This window comes from Aspergillus bombycis, assembly GCF_001792695.1.
Source record: "Aspergillus bombycis strain NRRL26010 chromosome Unknown contig00032, whole genome shotgun sequence".
In the NCBI taxonomy this organism is placed as follows: domain Eukaryota; kingdom Fungi; phylum Ascomycota; class Eurotiomycetes; order Eurotiales; family Aspergillaceae; genus Aspergillus; species Aspergillus bombycis.
Window position 1 is genome coordinate 218445 of NW_019170034.1, and position 24020 is coordinate 242464.

The window sequence follows — 24020 nt, forward strand, 5'->3', positions numbered from 1 at the left end:
ATTTCAGGGGTGGGATTTAGTATCGAAATAAGACAATCTGAGAAGACAACAGGAAAGCAGTGATCAGTATATTGCCTAAGACGACTATACGAAATAAGACCCCAGGAAACGGTATAAAGAGTGTGGAGAAGCAAAACAAGTGTGAAGGAAAGAAGAATAAAAACTTGGAGAAAGTCAAGCGGGATGATATGCACCTGCAATGAAGAACCCAAAATCGCACGCTAAACCCAATCCGATCCATAGCCAAACATGCGATCGTCGCTCCAGGAATCCACAGCAACCAGTGCCGCCATTTGCGCATCACATCATTGCATTAATCAGCATATTTTTCCAATCCAGGTTGCTTCATCTATAATCGTTCGCGATCTCGCTCCTTAACCTACGGACCTTCGAATCCGCATCCCCTCCCATCAACCTCCCAAAAAAAACCCCTCCATCATGTCGTGGCTCTTCGGTTCCAGCAGTAAGTCAACTTCTCCAGAACCTCCGGTTCTCCGCAAGTCCATTCATTAACATGCAAAATCCCCCAGGTTCTACAGAGAAAGCCCCCGAGCCTACCCCGGCCCCTGCCGAGAAGCCAAAAGTACGATTACCATGACGTTCCTCGACTCATCTCCAAACCCGATGCTAATCAAACATTGATACAGCCCTGCTGCGTCTGTAAAACCGAAAAGACCGCCCGTGACGACTGCATGCTCTTCTCGAAATCCGACGACCCACAGCAAGAATGCAAGTCCATGATTGAACAGTACAAGGCCTGTATGGCTGGATACGGATTCAAGGTCTAGATTATTTCTTGCCGGGAATGGGATCAAGTGCACGCAGCTTGGCTTTCACTGCATGGTGTTTTGGGATTCGGGTTTATGCATAGACTGTACATTAGATGTGTATTGCTGTAATGGTTGATGGGAACTCTCCTTTCTTGTGAGATAAATTAGAATGTAAAATATGACTCTTGATCAAAGTTGTGGGGTTTGACTTGTGAATAGTGTTCTGTATTAAAGCTTCATTCTAACCTGCCTCGGCCTTTATGGTGTAGACAGAATATGGTTGGTGTAGGTTGCGCAATAAGTGTTATATACAAATCACAGAGCTATGTGTGGCGCCCTTGAAAAGAAAATGGGTATCTCTCAAATTAACCTCCTGGTCTGGTTTGAATATAGGAAACAAAACGCTTGTGTGTATTATTGGTTCTTTTTCTGCGAATCCTTCTCCACCTTGCGCCCAATCATCCAGCACTGTAAAATCAGCTTCCGTAGGCACCACAAATATGCGAGTCCAAATCCGCCAGCGCCGATAAGCACATTGAGCACCACCCAGAGATCGGGTTTTCCAGGCGGAGCAGGAACAAAGGCTTCTAGCACATGCCACGCGACCATGGCAAGATAGAAGCACAGATGAAGAAGTTTGGTGATAATGTGAGGTTCGGGGAGAGGCGAGGAATCATCTGAAGAGCTTCGGCCACGGTAAACTTCTAGAGAGGCGGGAGGAAGGCCAAGTAGATAGGCCCAGAGGAAGGTCATGACGAAATATGGAACTCGGAGGCCGTCGCGCTGCAGAAGAGGGAACATCGTCCAAGAGCCAAGCATGTTGGCCCACCCCACCCATGCGCGGGTTTCTTTGCTTAAACCTCCATCGCCAGAGAGCATGAGCGTCATGGGCAACAAGGGTAGTAGAACACTCTTCTCATGGACCTGGAAAGAGAACAAGAAAAATCCCCAGGCCACTGTGGACAAGGCTGGAAGAAGAAAGGAGGCACGTGGGTGACGGAAAATTATAGCGCAAGGAATCAAGATAGATGCTAATGTGGCACCCAATGACACTCGTTGGAGCAGAGTCGTCTCGAATCGATGGAGTTTGTAAAAGGTGTGAATGGCGCACCAGGCATTTGCAACCTTGTCTTCGAACAGGCCACGAGCAAAAGGAAAGATTCGGTGAATTATCTGCGTCAGCTGAAGCAAGGGTGCGTAAAGTATCGAGCTCTTGTCCAGCTCGATAGGTAGCGCCTGTAGGAGAGGAGGCAGCGGAATCGAGGACAACTCATTATGAGCATCTACACTGACAGCACTCACTACGAGTGGAGCAATAAGAACGGCAAATGCGACAATCGTAACCAGGGAGATGCAAAGAAGGCGGATGAGCTGAATCCGAGGGAAAACGCAAATTCCCAGAAGAAAAGCGAACATGACGGGCGCGTAGTACAGAGCCATTTGTTTGAACCCCAAGGCACCCACAAAGAAGATGCATGCCCAGAGCATGCGTCCTGCCAAAATCGCATCCAAACTCGCAGCAACAAGCCCCAGCATGACGGTGTTGTACTGAAAATGGCCATGATCGATCAAAATGGTCGACGGCTGCAAAAGGATAGCAACCAGGGCGACAGAGGCAGACCATACGGGTACTCCATGCATTTGCGTATATCGGCGCAGAAAATTGACAACTGCCGGGATGAAAATAAGATACTCGGATACTACCACCGTAGCACGCATGTATACTTTCAGCCGAGGATCCTCGAAGCCACGGGACTCATCCAGAGCAAACCATGAGGGATCAAACAGAGTACCACTACCACCATCAGCATCAATACGGCTATATTTTGCGGCATCAAGTGTTCACGTACATCTTTCCCAATAGCCAGCTATGATATGCAGTCAATGGTGGATAATCAAGCCCCCAGTACTGCAGGTCGTATGTGTACCATTTTGACATGGGTAAATGAACTGTTATCTCCATCCAGTGTCTCTGTGCCTCAAAATCGCCATGCATTGGGGGTATTTGGAAGCCTACATGGGTTAGAAACAAACTTCATTCACCGGGGGATCGTTCCACTTACCAGAGTATCCCCACAAACTAACGGCCCAGCGAAATAGGCCCACGGCCATCAAGATCAGAGGTAGAATGAGCCATTGAGATACGCCTGCTCGAGCAGCCCATAGGAAGGACGCCAAAGGGAACACAGGAGTATGTTTGCCGTTTCCATCGTCCACAATAAGGGCGTTGTTTGACCCGGTGGATGACAAGGGGAACTTTCTCTTCTTCCGTGGACGGTAGGAAGAAGGGGGAGGAGCCATGTTGTCGAGACGAAATATGATTAAGAGTGACCCATTGACTGCGTATCTGTCACGCGAAACCAAGCCGTGGAATGGTTGAGACCAAGGACAAGGTCTGGTGAATCGGATGGAGGAGAAAGAGTCGGGGGCAGAATACGCAGTCGATGGATGCGGCCAGCTCAATGCAATTGTTTGGTCCCGGAGAATGACATACCGTGGGTAAATCTTCACCAATTAAATATCTACTCAATCTCCACTCAATGGAAGTACCTGTGCCATACCTAGACTAGAAGGCGGTCTAGTCAGACCTCATGAACCTCTGACCAGGGCAATGGTTACCTCAGCAAGCTCAGGCGGTCCGCTTCATAAAGCCGCTCTGCTGTCTGACGGTAGTTAACTACTCTATACTAGTCTTGATCTGTTTACCTTCTTCTTCGTTCTTCGGCTTAGTCTTCTAGTATAAACCTACGAATCAGATCATTTTCTATTCATTGGGGTTATAACAATGGATTTATAAAGGGTAGGTTAGGGTTTGCTTCTGAGAGTTCAGGAAAGGAAAGGATTACTAGGCTGGTTGCTCCAAGCTGATTGATATAACGTAACCAGACAGCGAGCGTTCCAGCTCTAAATTCCATATAAATCAACGTTTTTTATAAGTCTATCATCTCTACCACCAAGACTTTTAAAGACTTCAACATTAGATAAAACACTAGGAGTATTGATCAAAATCGATATCCCAGTTTATCCTGCTAATCAACTAGAGTTGGCCTTGGGTTTCTGTCTCTACTAGAAATCCAAGAATGAAAATAAGGCCCAGGCTGAAGCTTAGTTAAGATTGTTATGGGGTGTTGCCAGCAATTCAGATGTCTAGAATTGACCGGGCAGAGGGTTCGGGTTGACCGGGCAATTTTAAAACCACTGCGTGCTCCGGTTGTTGTCATGAATACCCTCGTTCTCTTATGGATTTCCCCATATAACCATGTCAGCACATCGGCTGCAGATAACAGTGACAGATACCCCAGATTGACTTACATCACCGATGATGGCCCAGCAAGCACCACTACCAGTGGACCCATCACCGCCATGAGAGAGCTCAATGTCTACAGGAGAACCGTCGTTTTGAATGAGGAAGCTGCACATAGTCATGTCAGACTCAGAGACCAAAGAGCTTCAGGGGAGGTGAGGAAGGAGGGGACGAAGGCTCTAAAAGCTTACTCGATTCTGATTTCACCCTTGAAGTCGTGAAAATGTTCTCGACCCCAGATAATCTTTATACTTGAGAAGGTGGTGTTGTCCGGTGGGGGTGGGCTGTTGGGATCCTGAACGATGAACGCGGAAGGGTTCAAAAAGCCGATCTCACCCCAGTCCGAGTTGATAACGAGCGTGCACTTGGTTTGGTGGATGGCTGGGTTACCAACAATCCAGTCGAAGGCTTGTTCGATGTCTTCGACACGATTATTCAGCTCGTCATCCATCGCGGCCGCCATGAGTTCCCAAAGACCCCTGGTCTGCAAAGCCATGACCCCCCGGGTCTGTTGAGAAATTTCAACCCATCTTTCGTAATTGCGGTAGACATCTTCAGCGGTGGAATCGGAATAAACCTTGGTCCCGATAATTGTGTCCCCACCCTGACAGGAGCAGGTTTTTTGCATCCATTTCTCGAAAGCCTTATACTGACCGGTTTTCTTGACGGACGCATCGAACCGTCCGCTGGCGGTGAGACCGTTGAATTCGGCCTCGATATCGGCCTTGAAATTGGAATTTACGGAAGAGTCCTCATTAGATGCCCAGAAATTCTACAGCACAAAGAAATGAATCAGCATGTTGAAAACCTCACTGCGCATGAGTGACTCACCAGTTGGAACTGTGACCCGTAAGTTGCGCCAGTAACAACATGGGATCCGAAGGCGCCAAAGAAATCCTTATACTTCCTCACGACATCTGGCCTCGTGGCGTTAAATTCAGCCAATTTTTTCACGTGCCTTGCAATCGCATTGACATCGATTTCTTCGGCGAAGTTTTCGAAACCAACCTCCAGGAGGACTTGGCTGAAGTCGAACATGGAATACTGGTAGCTCGAATGGAAAGTCTTGTTAATGGAGAAACTGGCAGATGCACCGGCAGAGACCGCCATGTATTTGCCAGAAAGAGAGGGATTAGCTTCCAAATCACTGTCAGCTTCAGATCCATTGTAGTAAACGGTCTGGGAAACCATTTTCTGTCAGAAACGAAGATACCAAGGAACTTGGAGGCCATAAACCTACCTTCAGCGTTACTGAAATTTGCAGCAACATCAAATGCTATCCGGTACGGTCCAGGTGACGCCACCATAAGTTTGCGCCGTGCCACCTGACCTGAGATTGATGAAGCACACGGCTCTGAGGAAGTGTTGGGTAACCTGGGGACCGTTAGCCTCTCATTCTCGCTCCTGGGTGACGCTACACACAGTCATAATGTCGATGGGAGTAATTGATGTCAAGTCGAGGCCGAAGCCAAGCCAACACTTGTGGGGGGGGATGAAGCTGTGTTAGCAGACATGTTCAGTTACTCTTTTCCTAGTGAAGAGAGTTGGGTACGTTGCTTGGAGAAGAGGGCTTGCAAGAGAACAAGGCATGAAGGAGCCAAAGTCTTTATAGGATTTCTCAACGAGTCGACAATGCGGCATCATCGTTACATTGGGTATGCATGGATGGTAAGAATCAAATTGTTAGATCGCCATCTGTGTGACAAACTAACTATACTCCGTACAGATCTATAAACTCCACCTTTAGTGCAAAGTCCTGGGCAACCTCTCGTTCGGGTCCTGGGGCTGTAGCTGAGGCCAGAAAAAGTACGCTTCGAAGAGATCGACCCACATGTTGTTTCAGTTGGAATGCATATTCTTCTTTCTATTCGTCCGACCTATACAATAATACTATAGGCGATAGAAGGTCTCGGCCAACTCAACATGCTAGCCCTTCATACCATGATTATACGCTACATCAAAAGTTGACCCCTAGAAACTGTCTTCTAAATCTTCAACTTCCAATGCGGCGACAAAGCCGACATATTTTCCAATAGTAGTTAGGTGAGTAGATGTCCCTCTCATAAAATAAACCAGGCCTCATCTCTCAAAGCTTACCCACAGCTTCACTGTGTATCTTGGAATATTGAACTTGAAGAGATGCCTGGGTCCGATGTTTGAAGTGTTTCGCAACTTTGCTCACTTGCTCTCTGCCTGGCTTTCTTTTTGCTCCACCCTTCATATAGAAGAGCACGTCTGATACTTGATGTTGTTACTTCCTCTTTAAACACGTCACGGATGAATTCAACCATCTCATATAAGTATAAATTAGGCTCCCGAGTAAATGACTGCAAAGAGTCTTAACCATTATCGGGGTAAAGCTTCATGGCCTCCCACCTTTACTTAGGGGTGCTTTCACGCCCCCAAATAAACGTTTGTTGGTACACAGTACGCAGCCTTCTTATTGTACGCTCGCGACAGCCAACAACATCAGTCATCTGAGCCGCTGAGTTCACCGATTGTTATCATCATATCGGCGGCCTCTATCAGCTGGCTATAAGCCTCAAATCAAGGAGAGGGAAAGCCTCCCATCTCACTATTATTCTGATCTGTCGAGAAAATATCGCCCCATAACCTTGTATGCAGCACAGCAAGCTGAGCTACTTGCCTTGCAACTTGGTCTGTACACCTATACCGAAAAATGCTGGTATTTGTTGGCATACCAGTTCGCGCGTGATATATCTCGAAAGATAACAAATTAATATATTGTCGTATATAATCCAACGTAGCCTCCTGCAGCTATTATCTTATACAGATTTTTCCTTATCCAGAGGGTCTGGGCCTGCTGAGATAAGGGTAATAGGGTTTTTTATTTGTGATGCCTCCAACCTGAATAAAAATGCCCAGTCTTATTTGGAAATTCCCTTATAAGCGTTTGTCCATATAGCCATCTGCCTGAATTTTCCGAGTAGAATAAAATATCTGTCAATAACACAATGGGCTCAAAATTCTGACAACCAAGTGATCCACCTGAGAAAATGTTCAAATAATTCTGCCAGATAATTGACTGGCCGCTTACAGGTACAAAGGGACCTCCTTGGTCTGTCCCTGGGTCTGGCAGGCGGTGTGCAGGGATTTCTGCCAGCCCCATTATTTTTTTTTTCCTTGGATTCCGCCCAGGTCCACATCTTATCAGAGCTCCAGCTTTTGAAATTTTCTTCTCCTCCTTCTCTTCCCATCTTCACTTATTATTTATCCTTGCCTTTTTCAATTTCATATCTTTTCACTTAGTAGTATTCCTACCGAGTGAATCTTACCAATCCTCCCCCCGTATTCACTTTCAACAGACATCCTGTGGGCTTAATACAGAGGGCTGTGGGCTGTGGCATATTGCAATTTCTCTTGTGGGATCTGTGGGTTACTCTCGTGGGTTTCATTATACAGTTGCGTATTTCCCGTCCGTCTCTTGTGGGCTTGAACACTGTCGTTGTGGGTTATTTGTGGGTATCTGATTCTCTGAAATCGGGTGATTGAGGGATTGTACGATTTGCCGCACATTTGTGGGATCTATCATTTGACAATCTTTTACTTTGATTTGAACTCCAAGTTTATCATATTTTGGTTTGTATTTCCTTCTCATCCCATAGTCATTTCTTCATGTGAATCAACTAACAATCGACATTGCCAGATTCAAAATGTCCAAGACTAAGTCCGTTTCCAAGAAGGGTGCTGAGAAGCCCGTTGACAAGGCCTTGAGCAAGGTCAAGGACTCTGGTGTCTCCAAGCGTCCCAGTCTCCCAAGGCCAAGAGCAAGCAGATTGCTCGTGAGGTCGCCTCCAAGGGCGAGAAGTCTAAGCGCAAGAAGAAGGAGCCTACCCCCAGCAGCAGCTCTGAGTCTGACAGCGATGAGGAGATGGAGTCTTCCAGCTCCAGCAGCGAGAGTGAGAGTGAGGAGGAGAAGCCTGCCAAGAAGGAGGTGAAGAAGGCCGACAAGAAGAAGGCCGCTGAGTCCTCTTCCGAATCTTCTGAATCGGAGTCCGACTCTGACAGTGACGAAGAGATGGAGGACGCTTCCAGCAGTGAGAGCGAGGAGGAGAAGCCCAAGAAGGAGTCTAAGAAGGAGTCTAAGAAGGAGTCTAAGAAGGCTAAGGACTCCTCCGACTCCGACTCTTCTGAGTCTGAGTCTGAGGACGAGAAGCCCGCTAAGAAGGAGGTCAAGAAGGTTGAGAAGGCTGCTGAGTCTTCCGACTCCTCCGAGTCTGACTCCTCTGATGAGGAAGAAGCTCCCAAGAAGGCTGCTAAGGAGGCTAGTGACAGCGACTCTTCCGAGTCCGAGTCTGAGTCTGACAGCGACGAGGCTCCCAAGAAGGCTGAGAAGGTATGTGGTATTGTCCATATTCTACATCATTTCAGAATGCTAATGGTTCTGCCAGTCTTCCGATTCCAGTGACTCTGACTCCGACTCTTCCGATTCTGAGTCTGAAGACAGCGAAGAGTCTGCCAAGGACTCCAAGAAGCGCAAGGCTGAGGATGACGTCTCTGCCACTCCTAAGAAGACCAAGACTGAAGAGCCTGCTGCCGGCGCATCGGCCAATCTCTTCGTTGGAAACCTCTCCTGGAACGTGGATGAGGCCTGGCTCCAGAGTGAGTTCGAGGAATTTGGTGAGCTGTCTGGCGTTCGTATCATGACCGAGCGTGACACTGGCCGCTCTCGCGGGTGAGTATTTTTTTCCATCGAACCCTTCATGGTGCTGTACTAACGCTTCCAGATTCGGTTACGTTGAATACACCAACGCTGTTGACGCCGCTAAGGCTTTCGAGGCCAAGAGGGACACCGAGATCGACGGTCGCAAGATCAACCTTGACTACGCTACTGGACGTCCCGCCAACCGGGACCAGGGTGGATTCCAGGACCGGGCTCAGGCTCGTGCCCGTTCCTTCGGTGATCAGGCCAGCCCCGAGAGCGATACTCTCTTCGTCGGCAACATCCCCTTCAGTGCCAACGAGGACTCTCTGCACGAGGTGTTCGGTCAGAAGGGAGGCATCATGGGCATCCGCCTGCCGACCGACCCTGAGTCGGGCCGCCCCAAGGGCTTCGGATACGTCCAGTTTTCGTCGGTTGAGGAAGCCCGCGAGGCCTTCAACGAGCTGAACGGTGCCGAGATCGATGGCCGCCCGATTCGCCTGGACTTCAGCACTCCCCGTGCCAACAACGGCGGCGGCGGCGGTGGTGGCCGTGGACGTGGCGGCTTTGGCGGACGTGGTGGTGGTGGTCCCCGTGGTGGTGGCCGCGGTGGCCGTGGCGGCTTTGGCGGTCGCGGTGGTGGTCCCCCCAACAAGGCCCGCGGCGGTATCCCCGAGTACAAGGGCACCAAGGTCACCTTCTAATTTCACACGATATGACGAACTGTAGTTTTCTTTAATATCCGTTGAACAGGATTCAGGATTGTTTGTATGATTACGTACAGGTTGTTGCTACTGACTGACTTTGAGCACTCGAAAAGTTCTTGTGGTTTTGCATGGTTATTGTAATTGGATAGAATGAAATAATGGAAGATCGTTATCGATTCATTTAGGAATGTGCTTTCGTGATAGTTTGTGTTCATATAGTGTCGGCCCCCAAGCTGGGAGTAAAAAAGACGTATGAGGGCTTTAGCCTTGGCAAATGCCATTCACGTCAGGTACCTCATGAGTGAGCCTCCCATGGACAGATCCGGTTCTTCTCGTCTTTCTTCCTCTTTCCAGGTTTCTTGTCGCTGGGATCTCCATTTGTCGCATTTCTGGTTTTCTTTGCAGGCTCACTGGCCCTCTGCCGATGTCGGGTGAACGCTGAGTGGCTCCCGGTGGTGATCTGCTGATTGAACTTAAACCAGCACGAGGCAGTCAGGTGTCCATGCATCGACATCATTCCTTATTGCCAGTCCCTTCACCCTGCTTACTTCTACTTCTTCTCAGCCAGTCCTCGTCCTCTCTCATCTTCCCTTCCCACATCTCAACCAACCACCTTGACGTGTCCTCTGTCAAGGTCGTGGTTTTGATGAACTACAATCGTAAACTGATTGTGGTGTCCCCCTCCTGATAAGATAATCAACCGCAAATAAACTCATCCATCAATCCACTTAACTTGGCTTTCCCCACGCACTTCCCCCCACTTTCATACACTCAACCCCCTTCCTGGGTTTCTGGTCAGTCTACCATTCTTGACCGCTTCGGACGGTTCCCTTACAGCCACAGGTGGTCTGATTATGTGGATGTGATATTGATCGGCAACACCCCTCCTTCCCATCCATCTCATCGACTTTATATTATATTTTTGGGGACCCGCCTTCTTCACCACTTTGTTCCCCCCAATACTTCTTAACGACCAGATACACAACACTATGCAACCAAACCACTATGACCTGCTAAGTCAGGTGCAACCAGATGAGCCTCGACGAGCGCCACGAGACGCTCATCATCGGAATCCCTTCCAGTCACGTTCTCCATCCGGTGTCGCTCCCACGAGATCCGAAGGTAAGCACTTCATTCTGCGACAAATATCTGCCTCCTTTACTTCTTTGCCCCCTCTCCTGCAGCCTCCCTGCACGTACAACATGCATATCGTTACACCCCTCATTCCAGGCATCACCGTTTCTGCTATATCAATATGTACTCACTTCAGTATTACATAGACTCGTGGATCGAGGTCGCGTCGCAACCCTCTTCCTCGTCGCTTTCCTCTATTGCTACCAATGATGACATCATCACAACCGGTCTACGTGTCGAGCAACATGGGTCGAGAGCATACCATCATCGTAGTCGGCGACGGCGTCTGCAGCGCCTAGCTGCTGTCACAGCGGCGCAGGTTGACTATTCGTCCCGGGAACAGAGCAGTAGTCAAGACGAGTATGAGGAAAGTGAAAGTGAATCGGACCGCGTTATGACAAGTTCCAATGAAGACATGCCTCAGAGATCCCTTGGAGGCCCGTTATTGGCTCACTCTGGGCCCCCGGCGATGTCAGATAGTCCATCAAGTGACGAGGATGATGCGTCAACAGCGCTGGGGATGCGAATAAGCTCATCCCCGTTTGTCCCCCAGCCAAATGTCTTCTCCCATCCGCCAGCATCTGAAAACCCAGCCTGGACCAGGCCAGTTGAGAGGCGTCGTCCCCAACCTAGCGAAGTATCAAATTCTAGCCGTCAAACGGCCATTCGACGGAACTCTCAAGCCAGCGTAAGACCAGCTCGCAGGCAATCACAACAGCATAGCCCGTACAATATGATTTCGCCATCTTACCAGGCAGACCATGATGCCGCCCTCCGCTCCAGTCTTTCCACCCTTCTTTCCTGTGCGGCCGCTGCACGAGGTCTGCCGAAATCTGACCCGCAACCTACCCCATCCTCGGGGCCTTCTCGAGCACAGCCAGCTTCGTTCAGACTGGTCTCGGAGTCAGTGGCAATGGGAGAGCATATATCTGAAGAAGTGTCCGCATCGGCTGTCGAGACTAACACATCTAGGCGGCCCATGAGCCATAACCCACCAGTGGCTACTTATTCGCCACGCTCTTCTCCCTCCGCTCCGAAGGTGAGACGGCGGTCTAGTTCCCCTAGAGAACACCACGCCTCGGCACCTAGGAAGAGTCGTCGAGCAACCACCCCAGACTCGGCAGCTAGTCCTACGATCATGACATGGGTTATCAGCGCTGGTGTCGTGGTTCTCTTCTCAGCAATCAGCTTCTCAGCAGGTTATGTGATTGGCCGTGAGGTTGGAAGGATGGAGGCAAGCACAGGGGTCGGGTCCGTCATGGGTGATGGCAATTTTTCTGGTGGCAGAACGTCCGCGGCTTGTGGTCAAGAGGCCATCAAGGGAGGCCTGAAGCGGCTCCGATGGAGCTCTGGAGCTGCCGGATCAGGGGTCATTGCATGAACTGCTTCGTATGAGGACGACAAAGATGGACCCAAAAGTATCATGAGCCGAACGGGCGTTAGTTACGATTTTACATTGGTATGGTGTGATGAGAACTTTGGTGCAGATATTTTATTCCCACCATTCTTTATATGTCTCTCTTTTGTTTGGCGTTCCCTATACTATACTTTCCTTAGTCCTTTCGGTGTTGTTTGCATAGCAACCTCTTTTGGTTATATCCGAGTGATGTATGGGCTGTCTGGGATGCCTTGAAAAGTTCCTGGCCGAGCTGTTCTTCTTCCCTTCGGTGTGGTTGTTGAATCTTTGGCGTTGTGTTTTATTTGCGTTATAAGTTTCTCATGTGTCTTGCAATCTATACCCCTTTCCCTTCATCCCACATGGACATAATAGTCCTTAGAAATGAATGCAGTTAACTAAAGTCCGTAGCTCCCACCAATGAGACACGTTTGGCTCCTCCGACGTAAAAGTAACATGGACTTCATTCATTCCTGAGCTTTCGGGTTATCTGGAAATGTTAACAATGGGAGACTGACTCTTTGAAACTGCTAAGTAAAATATGGCAGGATGTCTTGACGTTAGCCTGTGGTATAGGGCTCTAAGCATATACGATACATATGAAGCAAATTATAATTCCCGGTAAGCAGCTAAGTAGGTATGTAGGTAGCTTAAATAGTCATCTGATTTTGGAAGGATTACTCGTCATGATACAACCACTACCCTTTTCTATACATTTCCACTTTTCAATTTATTCTCGCCGTAAATCACCTCGACAAGGCAATGTCGTCAATTCTCATGATCATCTTAACGGTCTCGGCGGCAAGCTCAATCGCGCTGGTGCTCACCAGGAGAGGTTGCAGGATATTCTCCTCAGTGATATCGTCCTTCACACCGCCGCTGCGGATGCTGACACCGGCGTTGTGCTGGCCTTGGGCGTGACGGTGACGCAAGTCGGTAACCACCTTGATCGAGTTGAGACCGGCGTTCTCAGCCAGCGTAGTGGGGATGATTTCCATCGCATCCGCAAAGGCCTTCCAGCAGATAGCCTCGGTGCCGGTGAGCTCACGAGCACGCTTTGCGAGGGCCTGGGCGACTTCGATTTCAGGTGCTCCACCACCGGCAATAAGGGCGCGCTTCTTGACCAGACAGCGGATGACACAGAGGGCGTCATGCAGGGAACGCTCCGCCTCGTCCAGGATGAGGTTGTTGGCACCGCGAGCGACGATCGACACGGTTTGGTTGGTGGTAGGGGCCGACTTGATACCGGTGATCTTCACATAGCGGGCCCCGGAGGACTGAACCTCTTCCACGAGGTCTGCAGTGCCCAGCTTGTCCTCAGTGAAAGAGTCAACGTTGGCGACGGGCTTGCAGCCAAGACTCTTGCACAGGAACTCAACTTCATCACGCTCGATGTCCTTGATGGCAAGGATCTTCAGACGAGAGAGGAAGTGGAGGGAGAGGTCGTTCACGGCATCACGGAGAATGGATTTCTGAATGAGGAGGACGTTACACTTCGTCTTCTGGATCTTCTTAACCATGTTGAGAAGGTATTGACGCTCCTCCTTGAGGATCTTGTCCATCTGGCGGTAGTCGTTCACGACAATCTGGTTTTCCATCTGCATTTCATCTCCGTCAGCAATGCATACAACATACAACATTTTGAAGAGAATCAACCCACATCAGGCTTAGGCGGGCTAAGCTGGAACTGGATCAGACCTATCCGGGCCTTCTCGATTCTTGTGGGACCGCCACTGCTCTTGATAACGGACTGGTTCAACACCAAACCATCCACCATCTCACTGTCTTCAATCGTGCCGCCAACCTTCTTAACGATCCGGATATTCCTAAGGTCAACATTCTCAGCAGTCTTAGGATCTACGACCTTCAGTACCGAGTCGACGGCCATAGGGCCAAGGAGGCCAGAATGCTGCGAGACGATCTTCGATGAAAGAGACGTAGAGGCCGCCTGGAGGAGAGTGGAGCGGTCAACCAGGCTAATCGGGCGGGACATGCTGTGAAGGATCTCGACGGCTGCAGCTGCAGCTCTTTGGAACGACTCCGAGATGACGGTGGGGTGAATGCCCTTGGACAAGAGACGGTCTGCGGCACCGAGCAAGCTTCCTGCGATCACAACAACCGATGTTGTTCCGTCTCCAGCCTCAACATCCTGAGCGGCACTCAGGTCAACGAGCATCCGGGCTGCGGGATGCATAACGCTCATATCCTTCAACATAGTGTTTCCATCGTTGGTCTGCGGGGGTTAGCATAGATTTGCAGGCTCGGGAGTAGGATCCGTACGATAATCGTGTTGCCCTTGGGTGTTTGGATCTAGAATCGTATTAGCCACACATCCTTAGAGAGAAAGAGATAACGAAAGTCGTACCATCTTATCCATTCCTCTGGGTCCCAAAGACTAATTGATATGTTAGCCCCTCATTTGGAATGCATACTATTGCAACATCCATACCGTTCTGATGGCATCGGCGACAGCTGTTTTCATGTCAGCATCATACTCCCCAGACTTTAACATCATGAGCAATACCTCTAGCGGCCAGAATGTTGGCCGTCCGCACTGCCATAGGCTTCTCCTTGTCCTGCCCGACTATTAGAACCCGTCCCACGCCAAGTATTTCTCTCTGCGACACGGACGCACCTTGAAGGTGTTGTTGCCAGCGGCCCCCTGAGAGACTGCCGTAGCCATTTTGAAAGTTGTCTCTTATCCAAACACCGTACCGAAAATTGAATAGAAGAGGAAAGATGGGGGGTAATGTGACGAAGGAGATCCAGACCGTGGAGGCGGCTCTGGGAATTTCTTGTGCTGGTGTTGGGCTTGGCACCACTAGCGCCAACAGCTCGAACCGACCGCCGCAGCAACCTGGAGCTCACACCTGATTACTTCACTCTCTCTCCTCCTTCCGATCAAGCTCTCATCTCCCATCTATCGTGTTTTTTTCCTTTTTCTTTATTCCTTCACGCTACCTTCACGTATACCACCGACTCTTGTTCTCTTACGCCCCGTTTCCTTAACACTCGATACACCCTCCGCTGTCTTATCGCCTCCATAGCCACTACCTCTCACCATGCCTAGCGCCACGGGAGAGAACTGGGAGAAGTACAAGAAGAACTTCGCCGATGACGAAGAGCCGGAGAAGAAGATCACCCCTCTCACAGAATCGTGAGTGATCCGATGGCTCCGTTCAGAGGGTTGAGGATAGATGGCTAACCATCTCTAGTGATATCCAAGTGCTGAAGACATATGGCGCCGCTCCCTACGCGAACGCCTTAAAGGAACTCGAGAAGCAGATTAAAGATAAGCAAGCAAGCGTAAACGAGAAGATCGGTGTCAAGGTATTTCGACCGAACTGAATCGGCGTGAACATGCCACCTGACATGTATAGGAATCCGACACTGGTCTTGCACCTCCACACCTTTGGGATGTTGCTGCAGATAGGCAACGCATGGCAGAAGAGCAACCGTTGCAGGTAGCCCGCTGTACAAAGATTATTCAAGATGAGAAGGACTCGGACAAGAGCAAATATGTCATCAATGTTAAGCAAATCGCCAAGTTCGTTGTCAACCTAGGGGAGAGAGTGAGCCCTACGGATATTGAGGAGGGCATGCGGGTTGGGTAAGCTTGTCGGCTTTGCTATTTCCCGTTCTAGATCTAACTCTGCATCTAGTGTCGACCGGAATAAGTACCAGATTATGTTGCCTCTGCCTCCCAAGATCGACCCTAGCGTAACAATGATGACCGTTGAAGATAAACCCGATGTGACATACGGAGATGTTGGTGGTTGCAAAGAACAGATCGAGAAGTTGCGAGAAGTCGTCGAGATGCCCCTCCTTTCCCCGGAGCGTTTTGTCAATCTTGGTATCGATCCACCAAAGGGTGCACTTTTGTACGGACCTCCCGGTACTGGTAAGACTCTTTGCGCTCGAGCTGTGGCCAACCGAACCGATGCTACTTTTATTCGTGTCATTGGTAGTGAGCTGGTTCAGAAGTATGTTGGTGAAGGTGCCCGGATGGTTCGAGAGCTTTTCGAGATGGCAAGGACAAAGAAGGCGTGCATTATTTTCTTCGATGAAATCGATGCCGTGGGTGGTGCACGTTTCGACGATGGAGCTGGCGGCGACAATGAAGTTCAACGTACCATGTTGGAACTGATCACTCAACTCGACGGTTTCGATGCCCGTGGTAATATCAAGGTCATGTTCGCGACAAACCGGCCGTCGACGCTAGACCCTGCCCTGATGCGTCCTGGGCGAATTGATCGCAAGATCGAGTTCTCGCTTCCGGATGTAGAGGGTCGTGCTAACATTCTTCGAATTCATGCCAAGAGCATGTCGGTGGAGAGGGACATTCGGTGGGAGTTGATCTCTCGGCTGTGCCCGAATGCTACAGGAGCTGAGCTCCGGAGTGTTGCAACAGAAGCCGGTATGTTCGCGATCCGGGCGCGACGAAAGGTTGCCACGGAGAAGGACTTCTTGGCGGCTGTGGACAAGGTGATCAAGGGCAACCTGAAGTTCAACTCGACGGCTACGTACATGCAGTATAATTAGATAACGCCTTTCTTCCCTCTACATCGTGGGCTACATTGCATGGTTGAATGGTTGTGTATGATCAATTTTTTTTAGCTAGTGGTTCATTCTACGAATGTTCTCATAATAGGAACTCACATATAGATGTGATCCGAGCTTCACTAACCTGCGAAAGCGAAGAGTAGCGGGTGGCCGTATATCCCTGCTGGCCCTCTTGCAGCCAGCGGAATATCACATGACTGTACCGGGTAATCGATTATCTCAGCAATGGATAGTCAACATTGTGTCATTCAGATAGTAACACGATCTAGCACACCAGAAGAGAAATGCCGTAGGTGTCCCGCCAACCTAAAGGTTGAAAAAGGCAATTGAAATTGAACGCTTCCCCATCCAAGTTAGGACCAGCTACTCTCCATTGTACCGCCTGTCTCCGGGATTCCTCGCTGCTGCCGGGTTAAAAGAAGACCGGCCACGTGCCTTGACACTCTCGACCAATGAGAAAACGCCGGCTGCCCGAGGTGATTACCACTGCGTGTATTCTTATTGGCAGTCTCGGCCCCGGTCCTCCCCGTCGGCAAGTGAGAAAAGGCTTATGTCAGCCAGGAATTCGGCCCAGCAGAACCGACGATCCAAAAGTGCAGCTTTGCGAGCACCACCACCACCGTTGACTTCAAGACTCTCCTCTCCCTATCTCTGTGCTGCTTCCTTCTCCCCTCTCCCCCCCCTCCTCCCTTCTTAATTACACCCTTTCTTCGGCTCATTAGAGAAGTGTTTCTTTTCTTTTGATCCGTCATCATGAGCTCCCTGAGCTTGCGGAGCCTAGCTCCCGCATCCAAGGTCAGTTAGCCGACGGTCTCTTCAGGACCCTTAAGCGCATTTGTCCCTCTGTTTACATATACTAACATAGCGGATTGCGCAGATTTCCCGTGCCTTGAGGGATCAGAGACGTCTTTTCTCCTCGACCCGGCCCGCAGGTACGCATTGGAGGTCGCGAAAATTGTCTCTACGTTCGTTTACTAACTCGTCCTCCGCAAGCCCGGATTTTTGGCAGCAACCCATTGCGCGCTAGGGAAGCCACTGGCGCTATCGCTGAGAAGTACCCCATCATTGTAAGTCTATACATTATGACAACATCAAATGATCTGGGGCTCTGACTGTTTTGACAGGACCACGAGTACGATGCTGTCGTCGTCGGTGCTGGAGGTGCTGGTCTTCGTGCCGCCTTCGGTCTGGCGGAAGCCGGTTTTAACACTGCATGTGTCTCGAAGCTCTTCCCTACAAGAAGCCACACTGTTGCTGCCCAGGGCGGTATCAATGCTGCTCTTGGAAAGTAGGTCATCCCTTGGTGGGCGTATCATTACCACAGTTGCACTAAATTTATACACTACAGCATGCACGAGGACGACTGGAGATGGCACATGTACGACACCGTGAAGGGTTCTGACTGGCTCGGAGACCAGGATGCCATTCACTACATGACCAGAGAAGCCCCCGCTAGTGTTCGTGAGCTTGAGGGCTACGGATGCCCCTTCTCTCGTACCGAGGACGGCCGTATTTACCAGCGTGCCTTCGGTGGTCAGTCCAAGGAATTCGGAAAGGGCGGCCAGGCCTACCGTTGCTGTGCTGCCGCTGATCGTACTGGTCACGCTCTTCTTCACACTCTCTATGGACAGTCCCTGCGCCACAACACCAATTACTTCATTGAATACTTCGCCCTTGACCTGCTGATGGAGAATGGCGAGTGCCGCGGTATCATTGCTTACAACCAGGAGGATGGTACTCTGCACCGTTTCAAGGCTCACCACACCGTCCTGGCCACTGGTGGATACGGACGTGCCTACTTCAGCTGCACTTCCGCCCACACTTGCACTGGTGACGGTATGGCCATGGTTGCCCGTGCTGGTCTTCCCAACCAGGATCTCGAATTCGTCCAGTTCCACCCCACAGGTATCTACGGTGCTGGATGTCTGATCACCGAGGGTTCTCGTGGTGAGGGTGGTTACCTGCTCAACTCCGAGGGTGAGCGTTTCATGGAGCGTTACGCTCCTACCGCCAAGGATCTGGCGTCTCGTGATGTCGTTTCTCGTTCTATGACCTTGGAAATCCGTGAGGGCCGTGGTGTTGGTCCTGAGAAGGATCACATCTACCTTCAGCTGAGCCACTTGCCCGCTGAGCTCTTGCACGAGCGTCTGCCCGGTATCTCCGAAACTGCTTCCATTTTCGCTGGTGTCGACGTGACCAAGCAACCTATTCCCGTCTTGCCCACCGTCCACTATAACATGGGTGGTATTCCTACCAAGTACACCGGTGAAGTCCTGACCCAGGATGAGAACGGTGCCGACAAGGTTGTTCCTGGTCTGTACGCCTGCGGTGAAGCTGCTTGTGTGTCCGTCCACGGTGCCAACCGTCTTGGTGCCAACTCTCTTCTGGATCTGGTCGTTTTCGGTCGCGCTGTTTCTCACCGTGTCCGTGACATTGCCACCCCCGGCAAGCCACACCGTGAGCTGAGCTCCGACGCTGGTGCTGAGTCCATCAAGGACCTCGACTTTGCTCGTACTGCTGACGGCCCCAAGTCCACTTTCGATATCCGTAACGCTATGCAGAAGGCCATGCAGACTGACGTCAGCGTCTTCCGTACTCAGGAGAGTTTGGATGAGGGTGTCGCCAAGGTCACTGAGATTGACCAGTTGTACGACCAGGTCGGTACCAAGGACCGCAGCATGATCTGGAACTCTGACCTCGTGGAAACTCTTGAACTCCGCAACCTTTTGACCTGCGCGTATGTATCACCCTGAAAAGCTTTGGTGAACAATAAAGCTAACCACAGATGATATAGCACCCAAACCGCTGTTGCCGCCGCTAACCGTAAGGAGTCTCGTGGTGCTCACGCCCGTGAGGACTACCCCGACCGTGATGACGAGAACTGGATGAAGCACACTCTCACATGGCAGAAGACCCCTCACGGCAAGATCGACCTGGGCTACCGTGCCGTCGAGCACAACACCCTGGACGAGAAGGAGTGCAAGCCGGTGCCGCCCTTCAAGCGTGTCTACTAAGCGTGTCACGCCAAGAGTGATCCGATGAAGAGGTGTATTTAGAGGGGTCGATTGAGTGGAGGAAAAATAGCGTCACGAAAATCTGGCAGTGTTTATTTCCCGTGTGTTTATATGTGTATATCCAATTTCCCAGGCGATGAGTTCGGTGTACTCACGTTGTATTGTTATTTTATAGCCCTTTATTACCGATCATACAATTGGAGTTTTCTTTTGTGTTGCAAAGCTGTTTTGAACTGAGAGATAGTAGTCTAACCCCCAGTCTTTCCTTCTGGGTCGATTAGGGCTGGCTCAACACCGTGACCTCCCACGCTATTTATCAACATTTTTAGGTTAAGGGACTCTCTTTCTTGACTTTCATACTGACCATATTGTTAGTTTGGTTCAACAACATGCCCAGAAGAGCATTTGATTGGTCAATTGATTTTCGTGGGGATCTCAAGCCGGCTTCTTTATCAGGCCTTAAACAAAGAAGTGAGGAAACAGCCACACCCATATCTGGCATAGAACTGAACGCCGGCCAGGTATCTTCCTGAATACACAAAAAAAAAACATAACAAGTTCCACTCCCGTCCTCAACAGCTCGTGCTCCCGGTGAAACAAAGTCTTTACGGGCCAAATGTACATAGGGATCGATCCGGATTTATCTGATTCAGGAGCTATGGTTCTACCAAAGGTCATCGTATCAGCCGTATCTCAACACCCCCGAAGGGGAACAGCATCTGTGTCTGGGAACTGAGCGTTGTGGACGGTCAGGTTTCGTGCCTGTCCTACACATCTATGCCGATGTCCTGCATGGATAGTAATTGCATTGGACCACATGGGTGTGCCAAGTCGCATAGCAAACAAAGGCGCAGAATCCTGCCCACTACGCACAACGTCTAGCCTTATTAGTCTAGATAGTGTGGATATTATGGGTGCACATTGAGTGACAGTGATCCTGGGGGGCTCAGCTCCTTTCGTGCCCGGGTTTTGAATAATAGACACCCCAGTGCTCCCTGAAAGGCGAGTCAGACGACTCGCCTTAAGAAGTTCTTATTACGTCTGTTCTCTTATGTGGTATTTGGGTTTGGAAACCTTACGGACATATATCGCTTGCTTATATATGGTCTTTATTCCATCCTCGCTATGAGCCGACAGTGCTCCGATAACAAGCAGTGGTATGTCTGCCATAAAGGCCCTTTCCAGGGATGTTGCTCTGTCGACCCATGTTCTGAGGGTGTCTGTCCGGACGATATTGGTGGAATAGTCACCACTACCGGCACATCTACAAAGGTCTATACCGTGACACCTACAAGGTCCATCTCTTCGAAACAGTCCACCTTTGAGACCAGCACTGCTACGACTAGTCGTCTTGAGACCACCAGTTCTCCCGGAACCACAACCGCTTCCACAACCAGCACATCAGGAGCCGGTACCGGTACGAGCGCTGCCGACAACGACAGTGCTGATGCAGAAACCGGCCATGGAACGCCCGTTGGGGCTATCGTAGGAGGGGCGATAGGTGGCATCGCATTTCTCATACTCCTTGCTATTGCCTTGTTTTTTGCCTATCGCAGGCGCAAGAAGCATGTAAGGCGGTTCACCTTTCTTCGCGGTCCTCTCACTGATATCTCTAAGGAGATGACATTTGAAACCGATAACAAACCACCACAGAGTGACTCAACAACTACAGAACAAGTCCTACACGGTACGCAAACCAAACCCCTTGCTATCACTCTTACCCCTGGCATCCATACACAGCAAACTAACCAACGCCCACCAGCACCAACGAAAAAAGAAAAAGCAGAAACAAGCTCCCTCCTCACCCCAACAGACTACTCCACCAACGGAACCACGCCCATCTCACCAACCTCCACCGCAGCCGAACTAGACGCATTCCACCTCTACCCTCCCCAGATCCCATACACCTTATTCACTCACCCGAATGCATCAACCCCCGAGCTCAGCGACACGGGAGTCTACAGCCCCCGCGCCGAACTAGCAGCCCGGCCCGGCCGAGAACTCATAAACATCCCACATTACCAACGCCAGTCTTCGAATCAGTCGAGCTCATCGCAGGGACCGACACGCGCCGAATTGGCAGCTCAGCCTTCCAGGGAGTTGATCAATGTTCCACACCACCGATGTCAGCAACCTGCTACACTCCCCACACCATCACGGGAACAAGTAGACGAGTATATGACACGCGCAAACTCACCTCCGATTATCACCGCCGATGGCGTAGTACTGTCTGCGAACTTTGACACTTCTGCTTCTGGGCCGGATGTTCTCTCCGCTCATGGCTTGTCCAGTTCCCATGCGATGAGTTTTATGGATTATGGCACTGCAAGGAAGTCGATGCTATCGGCGCATCGACCGGAGTGGGCGGATAGTCCTGGAGAAGGGAAGGCTGACAAGCCGAAAGGAGAGAAACATACGAAAGGGCCCGAATGATAGTGATAGTACCGATAATGATGATCGGGCGATCTTGACGACCGGAAGGGAAGTGGATTGAGGTTGGAATTGGATTCATTATGGGATGTTTTACCTTCTCTATAACTTCTCATATTCTCCGTCTAGTTTTCCTTGTGTATGGCGGAGTATGTTTTCTTGTACTTTAGGGTGTTTAACCTTGCGGGGTTCATCTCAGCATGTACTCCGTAGTTCCATCAATATTTCCTTCGCTTACTACATGACCCTGGAGAATGTCTTCTTCTTTCCCCTCGATATTCAGCTCGTCACTCATCAGTACTGTCAATTTCACCGTATAGTTGGCCTCGCCCTAGGAACTGGTTGCCTTTTTGCAGGCTATTAGCCCTTCTCACTGCCTCGTCAGTCCGTCGTCTGCGGTTAAACTCGGATCTACTCTGGAACCAGAAGTCCCTCGCATGATGCACTAGCACTGGCGCTCATTCCTTGTGGGGCTGTAATGCACACAGCACTAATGTCAATGGATGAAACAGTCCCCAGGAATTCACGGATATGAAAGTCTGAGTTGCCATGTCTAGGTCAGTTGCAAAGCACGTAACGAGGATATACATCCCCCCACACGGCTGGCTGACGAAAGACAGTGCTCGCAAGAGGCTAAATACAGATAAGTCACTCCGACTGAGCATCTCCGTTGCAGGAGTTTCCGGCCAATGCCTCTGTTTAAGATGTGTCATTGAAACAAGGGTTTTCTTGACCACCGTAAATCTCTTTGCGGGGTTGGAAAGACGACACGGAAGCACATTCTGAAGGATTGGACACGTATTTTTTTCTACTAATTAGTAAAACGAGGAGAATCTGCAAGGCTACGATCTGCGTCCGATTGGTAGATGGATTCCGGAGTGTTGCGGTCTGCAAAGGCAGGAAGCATATACTACTAGTAGGTAGAGCTTCCTGGCCACAGGAGCGGGAAGTCGCTCTGTATGTTCAGTAGTTTGTCAATTGATCATTGCTCCAGTTTCGAAAATTATAAACGCCTCCAGGAATATCAGGAAGGATGCTGGATAGTTTCGAACCAGTTGTGAGATTTCTCGCACAGTACCAAGGTGATGACTATGTGAAAGGATGGGCCAAGCTGTGGGATAAGGGCGACTGCCTGGACTGGGATAAAGGGTTTCCCAATCCAGCATTAGAAGATACACTGATCCAGCGCCACTCGATCATCGGTGATCCTCTAGTCGAAGATGCTGAGGGAAATCAGCATAGGCGGAAGGCACTGGTTCCTGGATGTGGTCGAGGCGTTGATGTCCTCCTTTTGGCCAGCTTTGGCTATGACGCCTACGGCCTGGAGTATAGTCATTCTGCTGTCGATACCTGCAAAAAGGAGGAATTCGAAACAGGCGGCAGATATCCTCTCAGAAATCTAGAATTCGGAAGAGGTAGCGTCACATTTGTGCAAGGAGACTTCTTCGATGATGCTTGGTTAGACGCCCTGGGTTTAAAGCGAAATGCCTTTGATCTGGTGTACGATCACTCAGTAAGTAGGCCCTTCCGGCCATTGGATTGCACAGTGTCTTGCTCGGAAGGTGGTTAGGAATCAAGTGTGCTCACTTTGCGTTTGGCAGTTTTTCTGTGCCCTGGATCCATCGCTCCGCCCCAGATGGGCTCTGAGACAAACTCAGCTTCTTGTCTCCGACGGCCATCTAGTCTGCCTTGAATACCCGAGGCACAGGAATCCCTCGGAGATGGGACCACCCTGGACTGCATCATCGGAAGATTACTGGAAGCACCTCACGCAGCCAGGAGAGGCTGTATTCAGCTCTAAGGACAGTCCGATTGACAACAGGCTTGTGCGGGTAGCACATTGGAAGCCAGACCGCACACACGAGAACGGAAAGGATGCCAGCGGTAATATTCAGGATCGCGTTGCCATTTGGTGTCGGCGCGACAAGGCTAGGGAAACGGTTTGCAAAGATTGCTGAGGCTAAGCCAGGGTGCTGCTGCCAAAACTCCAAGAAAAGATTGAAAATGTTATATATGTATTAAAATATGTATATACCAGA

General features: G+C 50.2%; 10 protein-coding genes across 10 annotated transcripts; 7 read left to right on the forward strand and 3 right to left on the reverse strand.

The window, feature by feature from the left end:
* Positions 1-438: 438 nt before the first annotated feature.
* Positions 439-788, forward strand: ABOM_004809 (copper metallochaperone COX17; the record flags this gene model as incomplete). The annotated part of the gene is made up of 3 exons (XM_022531938.1): positions 439-463; positions 531-583; positions 648-788. 3 exons carry the CDS (start codon positions 439-441, stop codon positions 786-788), a joined length of 219 nt encoding a protein of 72 aa, XP_022390088.1.
* A 396-nt stretch (positions 789-1184) lies between these two features.
* On the reverse strand, positions 1185-3071 carry ABOM_004810 (dolichyl-P-Glc:Man(9)GlcNAc(2)-PP-dolichol alpha-1,3-glucosyltransferase ALG6; the record flags this gene model as incomplete). Its single annotated transcript, XM_022531939.1, has 3 exons — positions 1185-2565; positions 2621-2783; positions 2834-3071. The coding sequence occupies 3 exons, from the start codon at positions 3069-3071 to the stop codon at positions 1185-1187; spliced, it is 1782 nt and encodes a 593-aa protein (XP_022390143.1).
* A 314-nt stretch (positions 3072-3385) lies between these two features.
* ABOM_004811 (uncharacterized protein) lies at positions 3386-5265 on the reverse strand (the record flags this gene model as incomplete). Its single annotated transcript, XM_022531940.1, has 4 exons — positions 3386-3433; positions 4083-4182; positions 4266-4846; positions 4906-5265. 4 exons carry the CDS (start codon positions 5263-5265, stop codon positions 3386-3388), a joined length of 1089 nt encoding a protein of 362 aa, XP_022390144.1.
* Positions 5266-7748: 2483 nt separating this feature from the next.
* Positions 7749-9441, forward strand: ABOM_004812 (putative nucleolin protein Nsr1; the record flags this gene model as incomplete). Its single annotated transcript, XM_022531941.1, has 4 exons — positions 7749-7814; positions 7871-8431; positions 8487-8770; positions 8823-9441. 4 exons carry the CDS (start codon positions 7749-7751, stop codon positions 9439-9441), a joined length of 1530 nt encoding a protein of 509 aa, XP_022390145.1.
* Positions 9442-10433: 992 nt separating this feature from the next.
* On the forward strand, positions 10434-11959 carry ABOM_004813 (uncharacterized protein; the record flags this gene model as incomplete). Its single annotated transcript, XM_022531942.1, has 2 exons — positions 10434-10566; positions 10725-11959. 2 exons carry the CDS (start codon positions 10434-10436, stop codon positions 11957-11959), a joined length of 1368 nt encoding a protein of 455 aa, XP_022390146.1.
* A 761-nt stretch (positions 11960-12720) lies between these two features.
* ABOM_004814 (chaperonin-containing T-complex subunit CCT4) lies at positions 12721-14657 on the reverse strand (the record flags this gene model as incomplete). The annotated part of the gene is made up of 7 exons (XM_022531943.1): positions 12721-13572; positions 13635-14207; positions 14255-14284; positions 14340-14369; positions 14424-14446; positions 14499-14550; positions 14610-14657. The coding sequence occupies 7 exons, from the start codon at positions 14655-14657 to the stop codon at positions 12721-12723; spliced, it is 1608 nt and encodes a 535-aa protein (XP_022390147.1).
* Positions 14658-15036: 379 nt separating this feature from the next.
* Positions 15037-16516, forward strand: rpt1 (proteasome regulatory particle base subunit RPT1; the record flags this gene model as incomplete). The annotated part of the gene is made up of 4 exons (XM_022531944.1): positions 15037-15131; positions 15190-15304; positions 15355-15584; positions 15637-16516. The coding sequence occupies 4 exons, from the start codon at positions 15037-15039 to the stop codon at positions 16514-16516; spliced, it is 1320 nt and encodes a 439-aa protein (XP_022390148.1).
* A 774-nt stretch (positions 16517-17290) lies between these two features.
* Positions 17291-19551, forward strand: ABOM_004816 (succinate dehydrogenase [ubiquinone] flavoprotein subunit; the record flags this gene model as incomplete). Its single annotated transcript, XM_022531945.1, has 6 exons — positions 17291-17332; positions 17415-17469; positions 17531-17604; positions 17662-17825; positions 17886-19274; positions 19332-19551. The coding sequence occupies 6 exons, from the start codon at positions 17291-17293 to the stop codon at positions 19549-19551; spliced, it is 1944 nt and encodes a 647-aa protein (XP_022390149.1).
* A 1125-nt stretch (positions 19552-20676) lies between these two features.
* On the forward strand, positions 20677-21984 carry ABOM_004817 (uncharacterized protein; the record flags this gene model as incomplete). Its single annotated transcript, XM_022531946.1, has 3 exons — positions 20677-21120; positions 21169-21238; positions 21314-21984. 3 exons carry the CDS (start codon positions 20677-20679, stop codon positions 21982-21984), a joined length of 1185 nt encoding a protein of 394 aa, XP_022390150.1.
* Positions 21985-23014: 1030 nt separating this feature from the next.
* Positions 23015-23939, forward strand: ABOM_004818 (putative thiol methyltransferase; the record flags this gene model as incomplete). Its single annotated transcript, XM_022531947.1, has 2 exons — positions 23015-23494; positions 23583-23939. 2 exons carry the CDS (start codon positions 23015-23017, stop codon positions 23937-23939), a joined length of 837 nt encoding a protein of 278 aa, XP_022390141.1.
* Between the last annotated feature and the right edge of the window lie 81 nt (positions 23940-24020).